General features: G+C 40.7%; 1 protein-coding gene across 1 annotated transcript in view; it reads right to left on the reverse strand.

Moving 5' to 3' along the window:
• The window catches only part of ATG10 (autophagy related 10), a 99,623-nt gene extending 85,361 nt beyond the window's left edge, over positions 1–14,262 (reverse strand). Inside the window, exons 1-2 of the mRNA XM_054398275.1 lie at positions 14,137–14,262; positions 9,011–9,127 (exon numbers count right to left, since the gene is read on the reverse strand). Of these exons, the coding sequence (XP_054254250.1) occupies positions 9,011–9,127; positions 14,137–14,262 (243 nt within the window). The remainder of the gene's footprint in view (positions 1–9,010; positions 9,128–14,136) is intronic.
• Between the last annotated feature and the right edge of the window lie 3,746 nt (positions 14,263–18,008).

The following is an 18,008-nucleotide window of genomic DNA, read 5'->3' on the forward strand; positions in this document are numbered from 1 at the left end:
CTCTGCTTGTAAATACAGCTTTTCATTTGCTTCCAGACTGAGCACGCCTGGTTATTGTCAGTGGGGGGGGAATTTCAGCTCACACTGACACACTTTTTATTTTTGGCGCTCCAACTCGGGGCTCGATTGCTTGTGATTTATTTCTGCTCAGATTAGGAAGCAAAATGAAGCTGTTTTGGATTCTGAGTCATTCTATTTCATCTATTATCGGTGCAATTGTCTACAGATGGGCCATTTCTTGCATGATAGACAAGATTGTGAGATATGTGGCATATAAGTTGTTTCTTTGGGTTAAGAACAAGTTACTGAATGTTGGTGAATTCTGTTGTGGTCTTATTGGGCTAAGAAGCTATGGTAACTCAACTATGGATCTGCTAGCAGACACATATGAGTTTGTTACTCCTCTTACAACTACAGAGGGTCTTTGGAACCAGTGGTACCCTAGATATCTTGTACTAGCCTTAATCTTAAATTTGTTGCTTCTTGGAATAATCATATGGCTACTGATAGCACTGTGTCAAGAAAGACATAAGGCTACTTGCTCTTCCAACTCTGCTGTGAATGTGAAAACCAAGCCAGTAAATTTGGTGGCCACTGTAACCAGAAAGCGTAAAGGAGATGCAGATGCTGCAGGAGATGGTGCAGATGGAGATGAGGGTCCTTCTACTCAGGGTCCCTCTGTTAAGAAAGATCCTTCTGGTGAGGAAGAGAGGGTTAGCCTTAAAACTCTGGTAGACCTCTTGAGACCCCACATGGATGATGGAGATGTAGGTCAGGATGTAGACCCTAGTAGATTAGCAACTGCTGGTAGTGCCTCTGAACTCAAAGAAATTCAACGGAGGATTAAAATAGGATTATGGGGACAGCGACCTCAGGATGATGATGATGATGGTGATGATGAGGATGACATACAGTCAGCTAATGCACCCAGACAGGAAATTAGACATGTGAGGAAGGATTACATCAGAGGAGATAATGAGCCAGTCCTGTCTTGGCTAGCCAGGTGTTTTGATATGGGAGCCCCAGCATTGGTGGTAGGCGACAAGTCGGCCTCTCAGTTGGGGATGCTCTCAAAGGATACAGGCATAGACAGGCACCTAGGCAAGTGCATTGGTAAAGTTTCTCTGTGGGCACGCCTCCTACTGGCAGTCTCGCTGAGGTACCCCAGCAGAGATGATTTACCATGGAACCCTAAGCCTTGGACCACAATAGCTGAGGGAATCAAGCGTCTGAGAGAGTTTGCTGTGAGAGAAGTAATGTATGGAGATCATAAGACTCTGAATCCTGATGAAATTCCTGTTGGAACAGGCCTTGCCAAAAAGCTCATTAAGCTTGCTCCTCCTAATTATGCCACTATTCTGGCAAGCAGGATTGTGGCAAGAAATTATGGTGGAGTGCCTCCTACTGTTGGCCATTTCACTGACCAGATGAGGCAGTTGGAGGATAGTCTTGCACGCACTTCTTTGGTTTCAGCCATTGAAACTTTGTCTGGAAAGATGGAGAATTGCATGAAAGAGCTGAAGGAGGAACTTAAAACCTCCATATCCAACTTGATGAAGGGGGATGATTCTAATTCCTCTTCCTCCAGATGGATACAAGTTTCAGCTGTCAGAAACAGACGTGCTCCAAGGAGGCCATTCCAAAACAGGCCAAACCAAAACAGACAGCAGAGGCAATCACGTGGCAGTATCTGGATAACTCTGCGTGATCAGTTTGGTGAGAACATGAACAGATGGGATGGTCAACCAACTTCTGATCTTTTCAAGAGGTTACGGGAGCTGCAGAGGGGCAGATCCCGAGGTAGCAATACCAGGAGGGTAGCTGTCGCTTCCTCAGTTTCCCAGAACAACTCTGATAGCTCCAACAGTGATCCTAATTCTGGTGCTGGACGTTGTGCCAGCTGTACATGTGGAGGTAATCCCCACCATTAGGGGTGCCCTGCCTTCCGCCAGGGGGAGGTAAGGGATAATGGAGATAACAGAATCTATTGGGATGTGTACATCCAGTGGCCTGGCACTTCAAAATTTCAGAAGTACAGGGCCTTGGTTGACACAGGAGCTCAGTGCACCATAATACCATCAAATTATCAAGGGGGAGAATCTATAACTATTCAGGGAGTCACTGGTGGATCTCAAGAGTTGTTTAAGATAGAGGTTGATATAAGTTTAACTGGGAAGCAGTGGAAGAAACATACTATTGTAACAGGTCCTAATGCACCTTGTATTTTGGGAATTGACTTTCTGAGAGAAGGGCGTTTTAAAGACCCTAAGGGTTACAAATGGGCTTTTGGAATAGCAACTGTAGAAATTGATGGAGGAAAATTGAAGTTGTCTATTAGACCTGAGCTTTCAGATGAATCTGCAGTTGTGGGACAACATGAGATAGAGGATGTAAAGCTGCCGGTTGCTTCTCAAACTGTGCATCACAGACAATACAGAACCAACCGTGACTCTTTGGTGCCCATTCAAAACTTGATTCGTCAGTTGGAGAGTCAGAAGGTCATCAGCAAAACTCATTCACCTTTCAACAGTCCAATCTGGCCTGTGAGAAAGCAGAATGGAGAGTGGCGTCTGACAGTTGATTTCCGTGCCTTGAATGAAGTAACTCCACCCATGAGTGCAGCTGTACCAGACATGATGGAACTCCAATATGAGCTGGAATCCAAGCAGGCCAAATGGTATGCTACCATAGACATTGCTAATGCTTTCTTCTCTATTCCCATAGCAGAGGAATGCAGGCCTCAGTTTGCTTTCACCTGGAGAGGCATTCAGTACACATTCAATCGTTTGCCCCAGGGGTGGATTCACAGTTCAACCATCTGCCATGCAGTGATCCATGATGCTTTGGAGAAAGGTGGAGCTCCAGAACACATTCAGTTCATCGATGACATCATCGTCTGGGGTGAGACTGCTGAAGAAGTCTTCGAGAAAGGTAATAAAATCCTTGACATTCTCTTGCAAGCTGGTTTCGCTATCAAGCGAGACAAGGTGAAAGGACCTGCCAGAGAAATCCAGTTTCTGGGAGTGCGGTGGCAAGATGGTCGCCGTCACATCCCAATGGATGTGATAAACAGAGTCTCCACCATGGCAAATCCCATCAACAAGAAAGAAACTCTGCGTTTCTTAGGCATAGTGGGATTTTGGAGACTGCACATTCCTGGATACAGTCAGATTGTGAAACCTCTCTATGATGTGACTCGAAAGAGAAACAGTTTCCAATGGGGTCCTGAGCAACAAGCAGCCTTTGACCAGATCAAGCGAGAGGTAGTCCAAGCGATGGGTCTGGGACCTGTCCGAACTGGTCCAGACATTAAGAACATTCTGTACACGGCCGCGAGTGACAATGGTCCAACCTGGTGCTTATGGCAAAGAGCTCCAGGGGAGACACGAGGACGTCCTCTTGGTTTCTGGGGTCGTGGCTACAGAGGCTCAGAGGCAAACTACACTCCAACAGAGAAAGAGATTTTAGCTGCTTATGAAGGAGTGAAAGCTGCTTCTGAAGTGATTGGAACTGAGTCACAACTTCTTCTAGCTCCTAGATTGCCAGTTCTGAATTGGATGTTCAAAGGCAAAGGTTCTTCACCACATCATGCAACAGATGCTACCTGGTCTAAGTGGATGGCTCTGATAACACAGCGAGCTCGAATGGGAAATCTCGAAAGGCCTGGTTTGGTGGAGGTGATCACAAACTGGCCAGAAGGCACAAGCTGTGCAAAACCTCCAGAGGAGAGAGTAACTCGTGCTGAGGAAGCTCCTCCTTACAGTGATCTGTCTGATGATGAAAAGAGATATGCTTTGTTCACAGACGGTTCCTGTCGTCTTGTTGGGAACAAGCGGAGATGGAAATCTGCAGTGTGGAGCCCAACGCGCAGAGTTGCAGAAGCGAGAGATGGAGAAGGAGAATCCAGTCAATTCGCAGAGGTAAAAGCTGTCCAGCTAGCTCTTAACATAGCTGAACGTGAGAGATGGCCAAAGCTTTATCTCTACACCGACTCGTGGATGGTAGCCAATGCCTTGTGGGGTTGGCTGAAAGACTGGAAGAAGAATGGCTGGCAGAGGAAAGGAAAGCCAATCTGGGCTGCAGATCTGTGGCAAGACATTGCTGCTCGCATTGAGAGAATCCCAGTGAAAGTGAGACACATCGATGCTCACATTCCTAAGAGCAAAGCTACTGAGGAACAACAACACAACCATCAGGCAGATCTAGCTGCAAGAGTTTCCCAGGTGGACACAAACTCTGATCCTGATCCTGATCTTGACTGGAAACACCGAGGTGAGCTGTTCTTAGCTCGGTGGGCCCATGACTCGTCAGGACATCAAGGCAGAGATGCAACCTACCGATGGGCTCGTGACAGATCCATTGACATTTCCATGGATGCTATCACACAAGTCATCCATGACTGTGACATTTGTGCTGCTATTAAGCAGGCAAAGCGGATCAAGCCCTTGTGGTACGGTGACCGATGGTCCAAGTACAAGTATGGTGAAGCCTGGCAGATTGACTACATCACTCTACCTCGTTCTCCATCTGGTAAGCAGTATGTGCTGACTATGGTAGAGGCAAGCACTGGATGGCTGGAAACTTATCCAGTTCCTCATGCAACTGCACGTAACACCATTCTTGGCCTGGAGAGACAAATCCTGTGGAGACATGGAACTCCAGAGAGGATTGAGTCAGACAACGGAACTCATTTCAAGAACAATCTTGTAAAAAACTGGGCCAAAGAGCACGGCATCGAGTGGATATTCCACATTCCCTACTATGCACCAGCTGCAGGGAAGATCGAACGCTACAACGGTTTGCTGAAAACCACTCTCAAAGCCATGGGGGGTGGATCTTTGAAAAACTGGGAGAAACATTTAGCACAAGCAACCTGGTTGGTGAATAGTAGAGGTTCAGTGAATCGAGCTGGACCTGCCCAATCAGATTTGTTGCGAAAGGAAGAAGGTGATAGAGTTCCTGTTATCAGAGAAAAGAATCTGTTAGGCAAAACTGTTTGGGTATTTTCTCCTTCAGGAGAGGCCAAACCTGTCCGAGGGGTGGTTTCTGCTGAAGGTCCTGGTCACACCTATTGGGTGATGCAAGAAAATGGTGAAATTCAGTGTATTCCACAAAGAAATCTAACTTTGGCTGAGAGAGGTTAAATTCAGAGTGTTGCGCAGATACAGCATCGCGCCCAAGAGGAGAGTTCATGAGATCTACGGTGCACGAACCCTGAGAGCCCTGAGTCACCTGAGAGTCCCTGTTCCTTTCTTCGCTCCATCTGCGAGGAAACAAGCTGTTTGCTGTTTTTCCTGTGATTTGACTCTTTTGAATCATCTACATCTGAGATAGCCGGAATGGACTATGGTCTTTATTCACCTATTGTTGTAGGTATTATTTTAGATTAGATAAATGATAGTAGCAGCCAATGGAATTGTTTAGAAGGGGTGGACTGTGATGGTTTGAAACTGTCTTTTTAATTTTTCCTTGCAAAGTTCAGAACAGAGAAAGTGAAAGAATGTAAATAAGTCACTATTGGGTGTAAGAAAGCAAAATAACGATTGTTCTAAACACTTCCATTGGATAGATAGAAATGTTTAAGAACTATTACCCAAAACAAAGTAGGCATTCTGCACATTCTGCGTTCGGCAGTGGGGGCAGTTGCTGGGCTGTCTGGCTGCTGTTTCTTCTTCTCTTCTGGCTGAAGATAACACACTGACCTTGGCAGCTAAGTTAACAACTTTCTGCTTAACTAACTCTGCTTCTCTGTCCAGGGGGGTCTGGGGGGGAAGCTCCTGGGAGAGGGAGGCCCCTTTGGGAGGATCCCCTTGGGGGGAAGCAAAGGGAGATCGTTGTGCTTTTTCTGTTGATTGTATATATTTGTGAATGTTGTGAATTTTGTATATTTGTACATATTCATTGCATTTCATTGTAGATTTTAGACTCTGCTTGTAAATACAGCTTTTCATTTGCTTCCAGACTGAGCTAGCCTGGTTATTGTCAGTGGGGGGGGAATTTCAGCTCACACCACACACTCATTAATTATCTTACATGAAACTATGCATCGTCTCTCCTACCATGCCTTGAACAAGAAGATCAGACTGCAGAATGCCAGATGGAAACATTTCAGTAAGAGATACAATATAGAAAAATCTGCAACAGTAATTCTGAAACTTAAAATTGTGAAATATGCAACTATCAGAAAATGGCCACATTAAAAAAAAACCAAAAAAAAACAAAAAAAAAAGAGACCCTTGAGACTTTAAGCATATAAAATTAACATTTATGCATTTTCAAAGGAAAAAACGCTAAATATTAAATGCATATAACGAGTAGACACCTTTCCAAGTTCTACTGAGATCGCAACTTTTGCTGAACTCTATTCATCAGAATGTATTTCAATAACTTATTAAAAGATATTGCAGTACCTCCATAACATGGCATGATTTGAGGATGAAATATATATTTTTACAAAAGCAAAACATACTTAAACAGACCATCAGAACAGTGCGGCACACATTCAAGATGTGGGGAAAAGAACATGCATCTTTCACATGCAGTGCTGTGCTTGAGAAAATTTATCCCCTCTACAGTCACTGTTTCCATCTTTCTTGTCAGTGTTAAATATATAATTTTACTTTATGTATCTACAGCAAAATTTCATTTTCCAACTTAGTGGTGTGCTTTTCTCATTTTCTAGATTAAATAACTTTGACTGGTTACCCTTCAGTTCAATGAGAATGTAAATTTGACATAATTCCTATTAGGCAGCGAATATTTTGGAGAGGAAAATCCATTTTTTTTTTATTATGCATATCCTCTTGTCTTATAATCTACATAATTAATTTCCAAGACCTCTCTTGCTTAAATCCTCATCTTTACTGCTGGTATTCAACATGAACAAAGGCTCCTTCTCAAAGACGAACAGGTTTCTGTACAAGCTATCTTCCAACCTAGACTTTTCTTTGCTTCAAACCACAGAAATCCTCCGCAATATTTCAAGAAATAATTACTAATAATAGTATCTTACCATAACAAAAGATATTTACTCCTAGCATAATTTTGTAATCATATTTCAGTATATTAAAGACTATTTGTTATTATATTTCATTATGTTAACGACTGTTTCAGTCTGTTACAGGCTCTGAAGCCTTTTCTGTGTTGTCATACTTCTTCTATAGTTGATTCTATAGGAGGGATTCAATAACCTTTTACAAGATGTTCTTTTAAAATACACTCTGTAACAAAGATTTAATTAATTATTAACAAAGAAAAAAATCGTAATTGCCAAAAGCACTTTTGACTATGAACAGTAAGCTGTTCTTGTAAATCAGGGTTGAAGCACACAAACAATGTTACAGTGACAATTAAACAACAACCTCAGAAGCATTGACATTGGCTTTCAATTAAAGAAAAACAATCTAGAATTTAAAGTAAAAGGGAACTTAAAACGCTTCATCTAGCCTTTAGATGACTTACTATGCTTATCAAATGCAAGCTAACGATTCTAAAGATACAGATTCCAATTTGTATCAAAGAATCATAGAATCAGAATTGTCTAGTCCAACCATGACTCACTCTACGTCTGGTGTGAAATCATACCACTCAGCACCACATCTCTGTATCTCTTAAACAACCCCAGGCATGGGGATTCAACTACCTCCCTGGAAAGCCTGTTCCAGTGTTTGGGAATCCTTTCAGTGGTGAAGTTTCTTCTAATATCCAACTTAAACCTCTCCTGGTAAACCTGAGGGAGAAGAGACGAACACACACCTTGCTAAAACATCCTTTCAAAGCTGGTCTATCAGCAATGGGGTTGCAAAATTTTATTTATTTTTTTCAGCAGACTGAATGAGTCATCTTACTGATTACAAAACCATGTCTTGTTTTCAGCTTGTGTCATGTGAACCCCAGCTGTTCCTCATGACACTCTGAAGGACCAAGGTGCTGCTTTAGTACAGTCCTGTACTTCCATTGACTAGATGAACAGAACATAAAGATCAGACTTCTAAATGGCCATAAAAGTAGCTTTCATCTAGCCAGCCATCTACTTTCACAAATTTTTCAAGAACCAAACCATCTTTAAAATACAGCTGAAACCTGTGCATGAACTCAAAAATCAGTAGAAATACCTTTATCACAGACTAGCAGACAGCATGATTGGTTTAAGTGCCATTTCCTTCAGAAACTAGGCCCAAAACAATACTAGTTTCAGACCCAGTACCAGAGGTTTGGGGGGGGGGGGGGGAAGGGGGAGGAAAAAACAGTCTGCTGAGGTAGTTGGAGAATATACCATGCCCATTCATTTCGCAGTTTCTAATATACAAAATATATTGCTCTCGCTCAATTATAATTCAAGATTTCTTTTCATAGTTACAGTAACAACCTAACAAGGGAGGGAATTTCTACTGTTTATATCTTAATTACTCAATAATCTGAAGGTCTAATGCAGAATCAAACAAGCAAATAATTATTCAGATCAGCTCATCCTGAGTTTAATGAACTGGTTTCGTTTTCTGGAATAAAGAAGGTTACTCTCACTCAAGACCTAAATCTACTTTATTTTCCACCACCAGTTTAAAGAAATTGATCCTTATTTTAAGTTAGTTCCACAGTAAAAAGTATATACTGAGTATAGAATTCTTACATACTACTTATTATGTATCACTTTGAAGTAATACTAACTTCAAAGGGTTTTTTTTATTTTTTAAATTAATATTTACTTCTAAGATAACAAAACCTCAACGGCTAATCTTTTTCCACCAAAAAAAAATTCCTTACTGTCAATGAACCAATATGCAAAGAGATACTATCCTTCAATAAAGAAAATATATACAGAAAAAGAGCATTCCCATTTCCTCCCAATATAGCTGTATACCTCAATAAGAACAATTTTAAGAAGAACTATTCAAAGCCATTTATGACTTAAGATCTGAAATTTTTCAGTAGGGATTTAATAGTTTAGTGTTTTTAAAAATCCTGTTCAAGATTTATTCTATAAATGTATAAGTTTGAAATATGTACTTACTTCAACATGTGAGAACAAGGTTTGTTCAACAACATCGTCTGTCTCCTTGAGATCTGGTGGGATGTTTCTATTTCTGACTTGGAAGTGTGTTTTACTAAGATAACCGTCACTAAGGTCCTATGTTCAAAAAAACAAGAAAGAAAAGAAAATTTCTGTAACCAAATTGCTAAATACCATCACTGTTCTAGAAAATAAACAGAGCATGCTATGAGGCATAAGCTCCAAGTCTTTTTATAGGCACCAATGACTGCATTGCTTTTCAGCATCTTCTCACAGGTAGTTCTTGGTGTTAAAGGAAGTCAGAAACCTGAACTGTTAAAAAAAAACTTAACATAGCTATTAATTGCGTAAGACAACTGCTACCCGGGGATCAGGATGAATGCCAAAGGACTGGAAGACAGTGCATCAAAGTCATCAAGAAATAAGCAACTATTAACAATTTTGACCTATTTCAAGCAATTCATTAAGGCCAATATAAACTTGCCAGTTCTTGGTTTTGTTTTTGCTCTGTTGCACTTCTAACTTTTCTTAAAGTTCTGAATAAAAAGCAACCCAACACTCAGAATGATGTGTGCACAATCACAACTTGTTCCCTTCTCTTCATCACCTCCAAGGGTCAAATGTAAAAGAAAACAGACAAAGTTATACCTTCTCCCAGTTTGTTTTTTATCATCTTGTTTCCCAGGCCACATAGCCCTCTGTTGTAAAAGGCCTCTCTGCAATCTGAGTGGCAAAAGGTTTTAGGAGCTTTCCTCCCTTGTTGACCTGACTATCGTACACGTATATAAACTTTTTTTTAGTTATTTATTTAAAGTTAAGAAAAGATAAAAAGTACAGTAGTTGTATGTTAAGTACTTATTTATTAAAGGAAACAAATAAATTGGGGGTTTATTAGCTGTTTCATTATGACTTTTTTTAGATAAACACAGAAAGCATATGCGCAACATCTGATGAAAAAGGATCCTATTCAAAACAGTCTCTCTACAAAATTCATTAATGTAGTATTAAATTGCTTGACAAGGCTGCAAATTTAACTATAATTTAACTCTTCAGTTAATCTGTCACTGGTGACAGTTTATTTCATGTATTCTGATCTTTCAATCAACCTGAGTTTTATTCTGACACACTAGTTCTTCCTTTTCAAGGACACTCTAGAATATATGCACCCCCAAAATCTGCTATGAACTATTTGTTTACTTTGTTCCAATCAAGATCAAGTTTCATACTTTAAAAAATTATGCTTGATAAATATGTTTTGGTCCACCAATTTTTAACCATGAATTTTACTATAAGCAGTTACCTTGCTTGTAACTTCTCCTACTGCATACCTTATTCTCACTAAATCTCAGCAAGAGAACGCATCTCCCAAACTTTGTTGGATGTCCTAAGTGCAGAGCCACCTGCGTCGTGCACAAAGAAGAATCATGATAGTGACAAAAATTAAGCTTAACTTGGTGATAGAAAAGCCACCTCCCTCACTCTCAACACTCAAGTCTCTCAAGTGGAGCTTTCTGCAAGTGTCAGCAGGTGTAAAGCTATCTGCACTGGTATTTATCCCTATATAGCAGCAAAGAAAGTACTACAGCCACCCACAGAGGTAAAATACCTCAAGACGCCACGAGCTCTCCTAGAGAAGGGCTGTATATAGCATTCACCTCCCTGAACCAGTTCTTCCTGTCAGCAGAGTCAAGCATTCTACAGTATCTGAAAAAGTGACTATGGATAACTGGAAACATGGAGTTAGCAGTCTCTCTACTTCATAGCTGCATGTCAGTGGCTAGGGAAGAGGTGGCAGGAAAGAGAAGCTTCCCTCCTGCTGCACTCTCTGTAGTGTTATGTGTTTTGGGCACTTCTGCCCCTATAAATAAATTAATATTTTATCAAGCACTTTGATCCCATTAATGTGGAAAGTGAGTCTATTTCTATTCCAGATGTCTTGTGACTATCAAAAGCAAAAGGGAACTGATATATAGCCTTTGATATGATCACCTAGACTAACCTAACTAAATATGAAATAAACATAAAACAGGAAGCAAACAGAGGGTAGCCTTCACAGTCAAGATTTAACTTTCAATTCCTAATTAGGAGGGTTCAAGTTTAGCTCCCTCATGTCTCACAGTAGAGGAGCTACTGGCTGTCTTAGAGCTTTCTTCTGGGGAATAAAGAAATTATAAAAATAACTGTTTAGAACATGTCTCTTACCACTGATAAATACAGGGTTCTGTTTGGCCCATGCAAGCTTATGCCACTAGAGCCAGCTCCACAAAAACATTAAGTATTTCATTATCTAAATTTAATCTTTACAAAAAACCATAGAAATACAAGAACAGAGCTCTACAAGCCTGGTTTACGTGTGTGGTCTTACTCCTATCAATGGGTCTATTCACATGAGTATGGAATGAGGAATGGGATCCAAGAGCATTACATAAGCAAAATTTAGAGTGCCCCAAACTACCCACAACATGTATTGGTAAAAAAAGCAGTAAGACAATGAGACATCTTGTTAACAAAAAGCTTCCTTCCCCAACTACATACTGTAAATGGATGGTCTCAATGGCCAGGTTTTAATCACACACTCAAATCACAGAGTTGTCAACTCAGCCCGTTAAAAAACCCAAAGAAACAAACAAAAAAACCCTTATTTTTTTTATATGTAGGAACAAAAATCTACTTCATTCTGCTATTTCCAGCAAAGCTTCTTATTTCCAGAAAGTTCAAACTTTGACCCATGTATTAAATTCCCAACAGAGGCTCAGAGCATCTTTCTTTGTTGAATAAATCCTCACAAATACAGCCTTGGACTGAAATATAAAGTTTCAAATGGCTGCGTGTAAGAAAAGGTGCATTGTGACACTTGGCTAGTATTTGCACTTTTCTATAAACTTCTAAACAGAATGCATCTAAGGCCAAGATTCTGCTTCTTACTGAAATTCTGTTTCATCTGTGATGAAAGAGTTACAAATGCCACTGCACTGTTACTTACGTAGAAAGGATGGCGTGTATTTACTTCAGGATTTCTTGCATTTCAAAATGGTACAAACATGATCTTTCTCCCCAAAAGTCATGAAAGCATGGGAAACCACTAAAGCCATTAAAGTTAAAATAACAAACAAACAAAAACTAACACCCTACTAGCACAATACATTTTCTACAGCAGAAATACACAGATAACAAGTATCCCAAACCATCCAAACATCAGTCAAAGAAGCAAGAGAACATATGAAAAACTACATCACCCACCCATCCAAAAAGGTATGACAAAAAAAAAAACATCCCACAGCATGAATTTGTTATTAGATGGAAAATAACAGAAGCACTCAAAGCAGAAGAAGAAAGTATTCAAGATATTGTTATTAGATAATAAATACAAATGATATAGCTGTAAGCCATAACTATTACATTTCAGCAGTGGTTTAGCAGAATATCAGCATATAGTGGACATCACCAGGTACTTTTAAATCAGTATGTAAAATCTGCTAATTTTCTTTGAGCACTGTAAACATTTCACAGAATCAAAGAAGCATTCAGATTGGAAAAGACCCCAGGGATTATCAAGTCCAACTGACAACCCTACCCTACAAAGTCAATCCCTAAACCATATCCCGAAGCACTAGATCTAAACAACCTTTAAAACACGTCTAGGGTTGGTGACTCAACCACCTCCGTGGGCAGCCCGCTCCAGTGCTTGACACTCTTTTCTGTCAAACAACTTTGACAAAAACCTGCATGTATCAATGTGAATTTATATACTGGATAATTCATGTAACCGTATGTTTACTAACCTGATGTCATTCCAAGAAAAGTAACAGAAGATGTCACATAGAATTCAGTAAATAAGTATACAGTAAACCTACTTATTTCTTAAGACAAATCAGATTTTGTCAGGGTCAACTTAAGAAGACATGATTGGGTAATAAAGATAAAATTTATAACAATATATTCTCAGGCTTCTGTAAAGTAATTGTGGATTACACATGTAGAAATTAAAAAATTAAGGTAATCCTACACTAATCTGACACACACCAGAAGAAGAAAAATTATTAATTCACAGACCTCAAACGTAACTGAAAAAAATGGAGAATCATCACAAAAAGAAGTGATTCTAATGGGGTCCTGTGGGACTAGTCTTGGTCCCGTGCTATTTAAATTTTTGATTAATGACCTAGAAACAATATGTAATTATTTTTGGTGAGGACTGAATTATAGGGAAGAAGCAAATAATGATTGATCATTAATACAGATTCTTCTGATTGCTGTATGCAACTAACATGTATTTTAATATAAAGCATTAAGATACACATCTAGAGGAAGGGATATGTGCTATTTCAGCTTAAAAGTGCTAGCCTGATCCTTGGATATATAACCGTAAGTACTTGCCCAGAGTAGAAAGGTTTGAATTTCACAGTGATACAACATTTATTGTCTAGTTCTGCCCACAAATGAAAAAAGGATTTTTGTAATACTGGAAAGGATTCAGAAAAGATCCACAAGACTGATTAAAATATTGGAAAACATGTCAAGCAGGGAGCTCAACATGCCTTGCTTGAGCACTGACAAGGTTAAGGGATGAATTGATCTGAATCTAAACTACCAAAACAGGGAGAGTTCTGATAAAAGAAAGGTTGTCAGCTTAGCAGACAAGGTACAGCTACCAACAGCTGGAATGTGAATTTCAACAGTAAAGATTAAAAGTAACAGGGTTTTTTTGTGGCATACTGTTTTTTTTTAATTCAACTTTAAATACAGCCAACCATTCACAAGGCTTGCAAGAGCTGTGACTTTCCCTGTCATTATGATCTCTGAAAATGAAGACTGCCTAATGTCTAAAAAGACATTTTCTGATTAAAACAGAAATCATTTCAGATAGCCCTACCCCTCTGTTATACAAGTTACAAAAGGCCATCCTAGCAGTTCTTTCTGGAATCTCAAACCCCATCCACATACTGGCCCAAATCTCCATATAAATCACCCATGCACTATTTTTGTTCTTGGGCCAGTTGTGTCAAGGGCCATTTAATTCATGTGTTGTAAACTGACTTTAACGGATGTTCCAGCTTGTGGTGGTTGCCAACAGCTCAAAATGACCAATAAGGGTACCTAAAAATTAACACTTATCATTAATTTACCTTGCTAATTCTCCACTCCCAACCATCTCCTATCTGCTGAGAATGTTTAATAAATTCTTCACAGTGCTGCTTGAATCTTTTTTCTTCAAAAAAGAAGTCCTCTTCACCTGCCATGCTACAGGACATCTGCAGAACAAACTAAATGTTAGTACTGACAATTGAAATTAACACTAAAAACTTTCACTGATTTGCAACAATAGTAAAGTAACAAAGCACTGAGGGGAAAAAAAGTTTATTTGAATAATACGTTTCTTCAAGTACATTAAAGAATCAGATATAAACACAATGGCTAAGTTTGGAAGGCACCTCTGGAGACTGTCTAGTTCTGTCTCCTGGTACGATTAACTAAAGGAGGTGGCTGGAGATGACTCAACCTCTCTAGGCTACCTGTTACAGCATTCCATTACCATAGTAGTAATTTCTTTGTTTAAATGAAAAAAAAAATAAAACTGTTAGCATGCGTTCACTGCTTCTTGTGCTTTCACTGCATAACACTGAAAAAAAAAAGTCAGGCTCCATTTTCTTTGTTCCTTCCCCTCATGTACTTACACATATTTATAAGCTCTGACTGCCTTTTCTCTTCTCTAGGCTGGAGTCCCAGCTCTGTCAGCCTTGCCTCACACATCAGACACCCTCAATCATCTTTGTGGATCTTCACTGGACTTGCTCCAGCATGGTATTGTCTTTCTCATACTGGGGAGCCCACAGCTCAACAGTACTGTAGTTTTGGCATGTTTCCTTAGTAGTATGGTCCAACTAGTGACCAGAAACCTGAACCCAATCGTGGGCTACTTTAACTGGCCTACCATTCTTTTCAGCTCCACAAAAGCCAGCATGGCCAGCCAGGTCCAGCAGAGGCAACTGCTCCTGCTTATGCCAGCAGCACAGCTCTAAATGGCCCAACAATGTGGCTTCAGGGGTCTATAGGAATGCTTCAAATTAGTACCTTCCCTACCCCTTGAATGCTTCCCTCATAGGGTCTTAAAGGTAACACAAAAATTCTGAAAATGTGTTTATAGACATCAGGCATCACTGCAGCACCACATACAAATAGTAACTATTACAACTAGATCACACCTTAGCAAGCAATAAAAGGGACGCAGCACCTCATGCATCATTTTTCAGGATCTGGCCTTAAATCAAATCATGCTATGACATATATCATTTATCCAGCACTTGAAAACACATTATTTTCAATGGCTGTTGGTCCAAGCCCTCATTACTCTGTGCTACTTTGCTGTCAACAGAGAGGAAATGTGCAAACAGACGTTGTCAATGTATCTGCAATTCCTGAATTTCCCAGTCCAGAAGATGGACTGCAAAACTGTGGTATGTGCACCTAATGAGCATGTAGCTCCCACCTAAGTTTAAAGAAGATTTATGTACTAGTGGAAACTGGTGGCTGTAAAGATACCAGGCTGCTAACACGTATGCACCATGCCTCCCTTTTTTGAACTACCTCAGAAACAGTGACGAGCAGATCCACATTAACAGGTCCCACTCGGCCACGGGCCTCACAAGCAGCACGAAGGACAGGAAACCGCGGACAGCCAGACTCTCTCTGCTCCTTGCCCGCCCATCCCTGCTGAGCCCCGCTGCCCCGCCGGGCCGGCTCCCACGGCACCGCCCACGTCCCTTCAGGCCCCCGCCGAGGGAGCTTCCAGTTGGGACAGGCAGGCGACGTCCACCAGAGACTAAGAGTAAAGCGGCAGCAGGGCCCGGCGTGAGGCGCGGGCGCCCCGTCCCGCATGAGACAAGGCGGGAGGAAGGCCCGACGCACACCGCGCACAGAACACCTCCAAACACAGCCCCAGTGGATGGCGCCGGCTGAGCAGAGCGGGAGGAAGCAGCCCCACCGCACCGCCCCCCACATACGCTACCCTCCTCCTCCTCCCGCCAGCTCGCAGTCCCGCACCCGCCCCGCCCACTACGCATGCGCGGCCTGCGGCGGCCACAGATGGTGACTGCGCATGCGTGTCTATGAGGGCGGCTGGGGCGCTAGGGAGAGCCTGTCTTAGCTGTGTTGCAAGCGTTGGGGTTCGCTGCGTGAGGCGATGTATGGAGCAATGTATGAGGTGCTTGGCGAGAGCGTCTTCATCACGGCTCTGGAAAGGCCTCCTCTCAGAGCTCCTCTGTCGCCTCCCGCCCCCAAAAGTGTTAGCCCCAGACAGATTTGGTAAGGCTGGCTTTCTTCCAGTAGCTCAACAATGCCAGTTCTATGTGAGTGTTTCTAGTTGGTTCCACAGACGTAATCGCCTTTCTTTCCCTACAGTATAAATACCATGGTATTACTTTTCCCTGGTGGGGACTGGGGCAATGTGAACTAACATGGCCAGTGCACCCAAGTGCTCTCTTACAGCATGGGGGTTAGGTGGAAGAATAACCAGAAATAACTATAGACAGTTGTTCTGGTGAAAATAAAAAACGCAGGATCTCGCCAAAGCCATAATGCTGAGCTATATCCAGGTTTCCATGTTCATTTTGTTACCCAGCTGCGTTATCTACATAGTTACTTCAGGTATGAGAATTTGCACCAGCAGCTGTTTTGCTACACAAATTTTAGAAGAATTTACAAAACCATGCATTTTTCAGTGGTAAGGGCTTGTCTGGCATGACTAAGCTATCCAAACTGTCGTATGTGCAGAATGTACTATATTTGGATAGGCCTTAAAATGTTGACATTGCCTATTTAGCTGTAATCTGCCATTTTAAAGAATTTTATGACTGTTGAATTTAAAGTAAACAAGACCTATGCCCTCAGCTTTGGCAATCATCATGCTCAGTGGAGAGCTTTTGTATGCAAATGGTGCTGTGCTCTAGATGGTTGTAATGTGACTTCTCTGACTGTGCATTTCCTTATTTGTTAGTAATTTGGTGCGTATAGAAAACTCACATGGGCCATAGGTTTTTGCTGGAATATTCCTGAGGTAACCCATTTCTCTTTGTTCTTAAAATTCTATTTTCTAGATTTTGGCAGTTAGCAGCCAATTTCTTCAAATATGATTCATATTTAAATATAACTTTCACTACTCTTTGTGAACAATGAACATGTTCCATCTAAGTCTGTAGTTTTCAACAAAAGGTATAGTTAAGCAAAGGCTTGTTTCATGAAGGTATTCTGGAGAAAGATTAATTGTGTGATGTGCTTTGAACAGGTTGCGGTACCTCCACGGATTACCATTGTGACTGCATATATATTATTTTTTAAAACAGTTGTGTAGCTTGGGTGATACCATTATAACTACAAGTTGCAATGCTATAGTCATTATTTAATAATCAGAATTACTTACATTGTTCTTTATTTCTTTTACATGTTGGGGTTCTGAAATTTGGTAAAGCAAGCACCATGTTGTCATCCAATCCTGAGTTTTGAAGGAACATTTTTACATTGTGGAATATATTCTGTAAGCCATTTTTGCTAACACAAAATGCCTGTGGTATTGAAAAAATGTCACATAATGTGCATTGCCTTGGAAGCTACAGCTCCTGATTTCTAATTTTAGCTTTGTTACTGGCTCTCTGGATTTTCTTAGGGAAGAATCATCGGGTTTTTTACAGCTCATTTTAAAAGTGGCTGATAGGGCCCTGATTTTGCATTGAAGTTAGCAAACGAGTCACTGTGACTGTCAGTTTCCAGAATATGAAGCCATATTCAGATCCATTTGCTTTATTTAAAATTCTGAGCCTCTGTAAACATCAGTAAAAGACCCCTGTGAAGATCCAGTAATCTTAATACTAGTGGTCATTTTAAAAGTACAGGATTAGCCAAACTGTTGGAGCATCACAAATAGGCCATATTATCTGTAGACCTTAACCTGAACATAAACAATAATTATTGTTAAAAGTGAAAAAATACTGACCTGAATATCCCC

The sequence above is a fragment of the Indicator indicator genome, chromosome Z (assembly GCF_027791375.1).
Source record: "Indicator indicator isolate 239-I01 chromosome Z, UM_Iind_1.1, whole genome shotgun sequence".
NCBI classification, from domain to species: Eukaryota; Metazoa; Chordata; class Aves; order Piciformes; family Indicatoridae; genus Indicator; species Indicator indicator.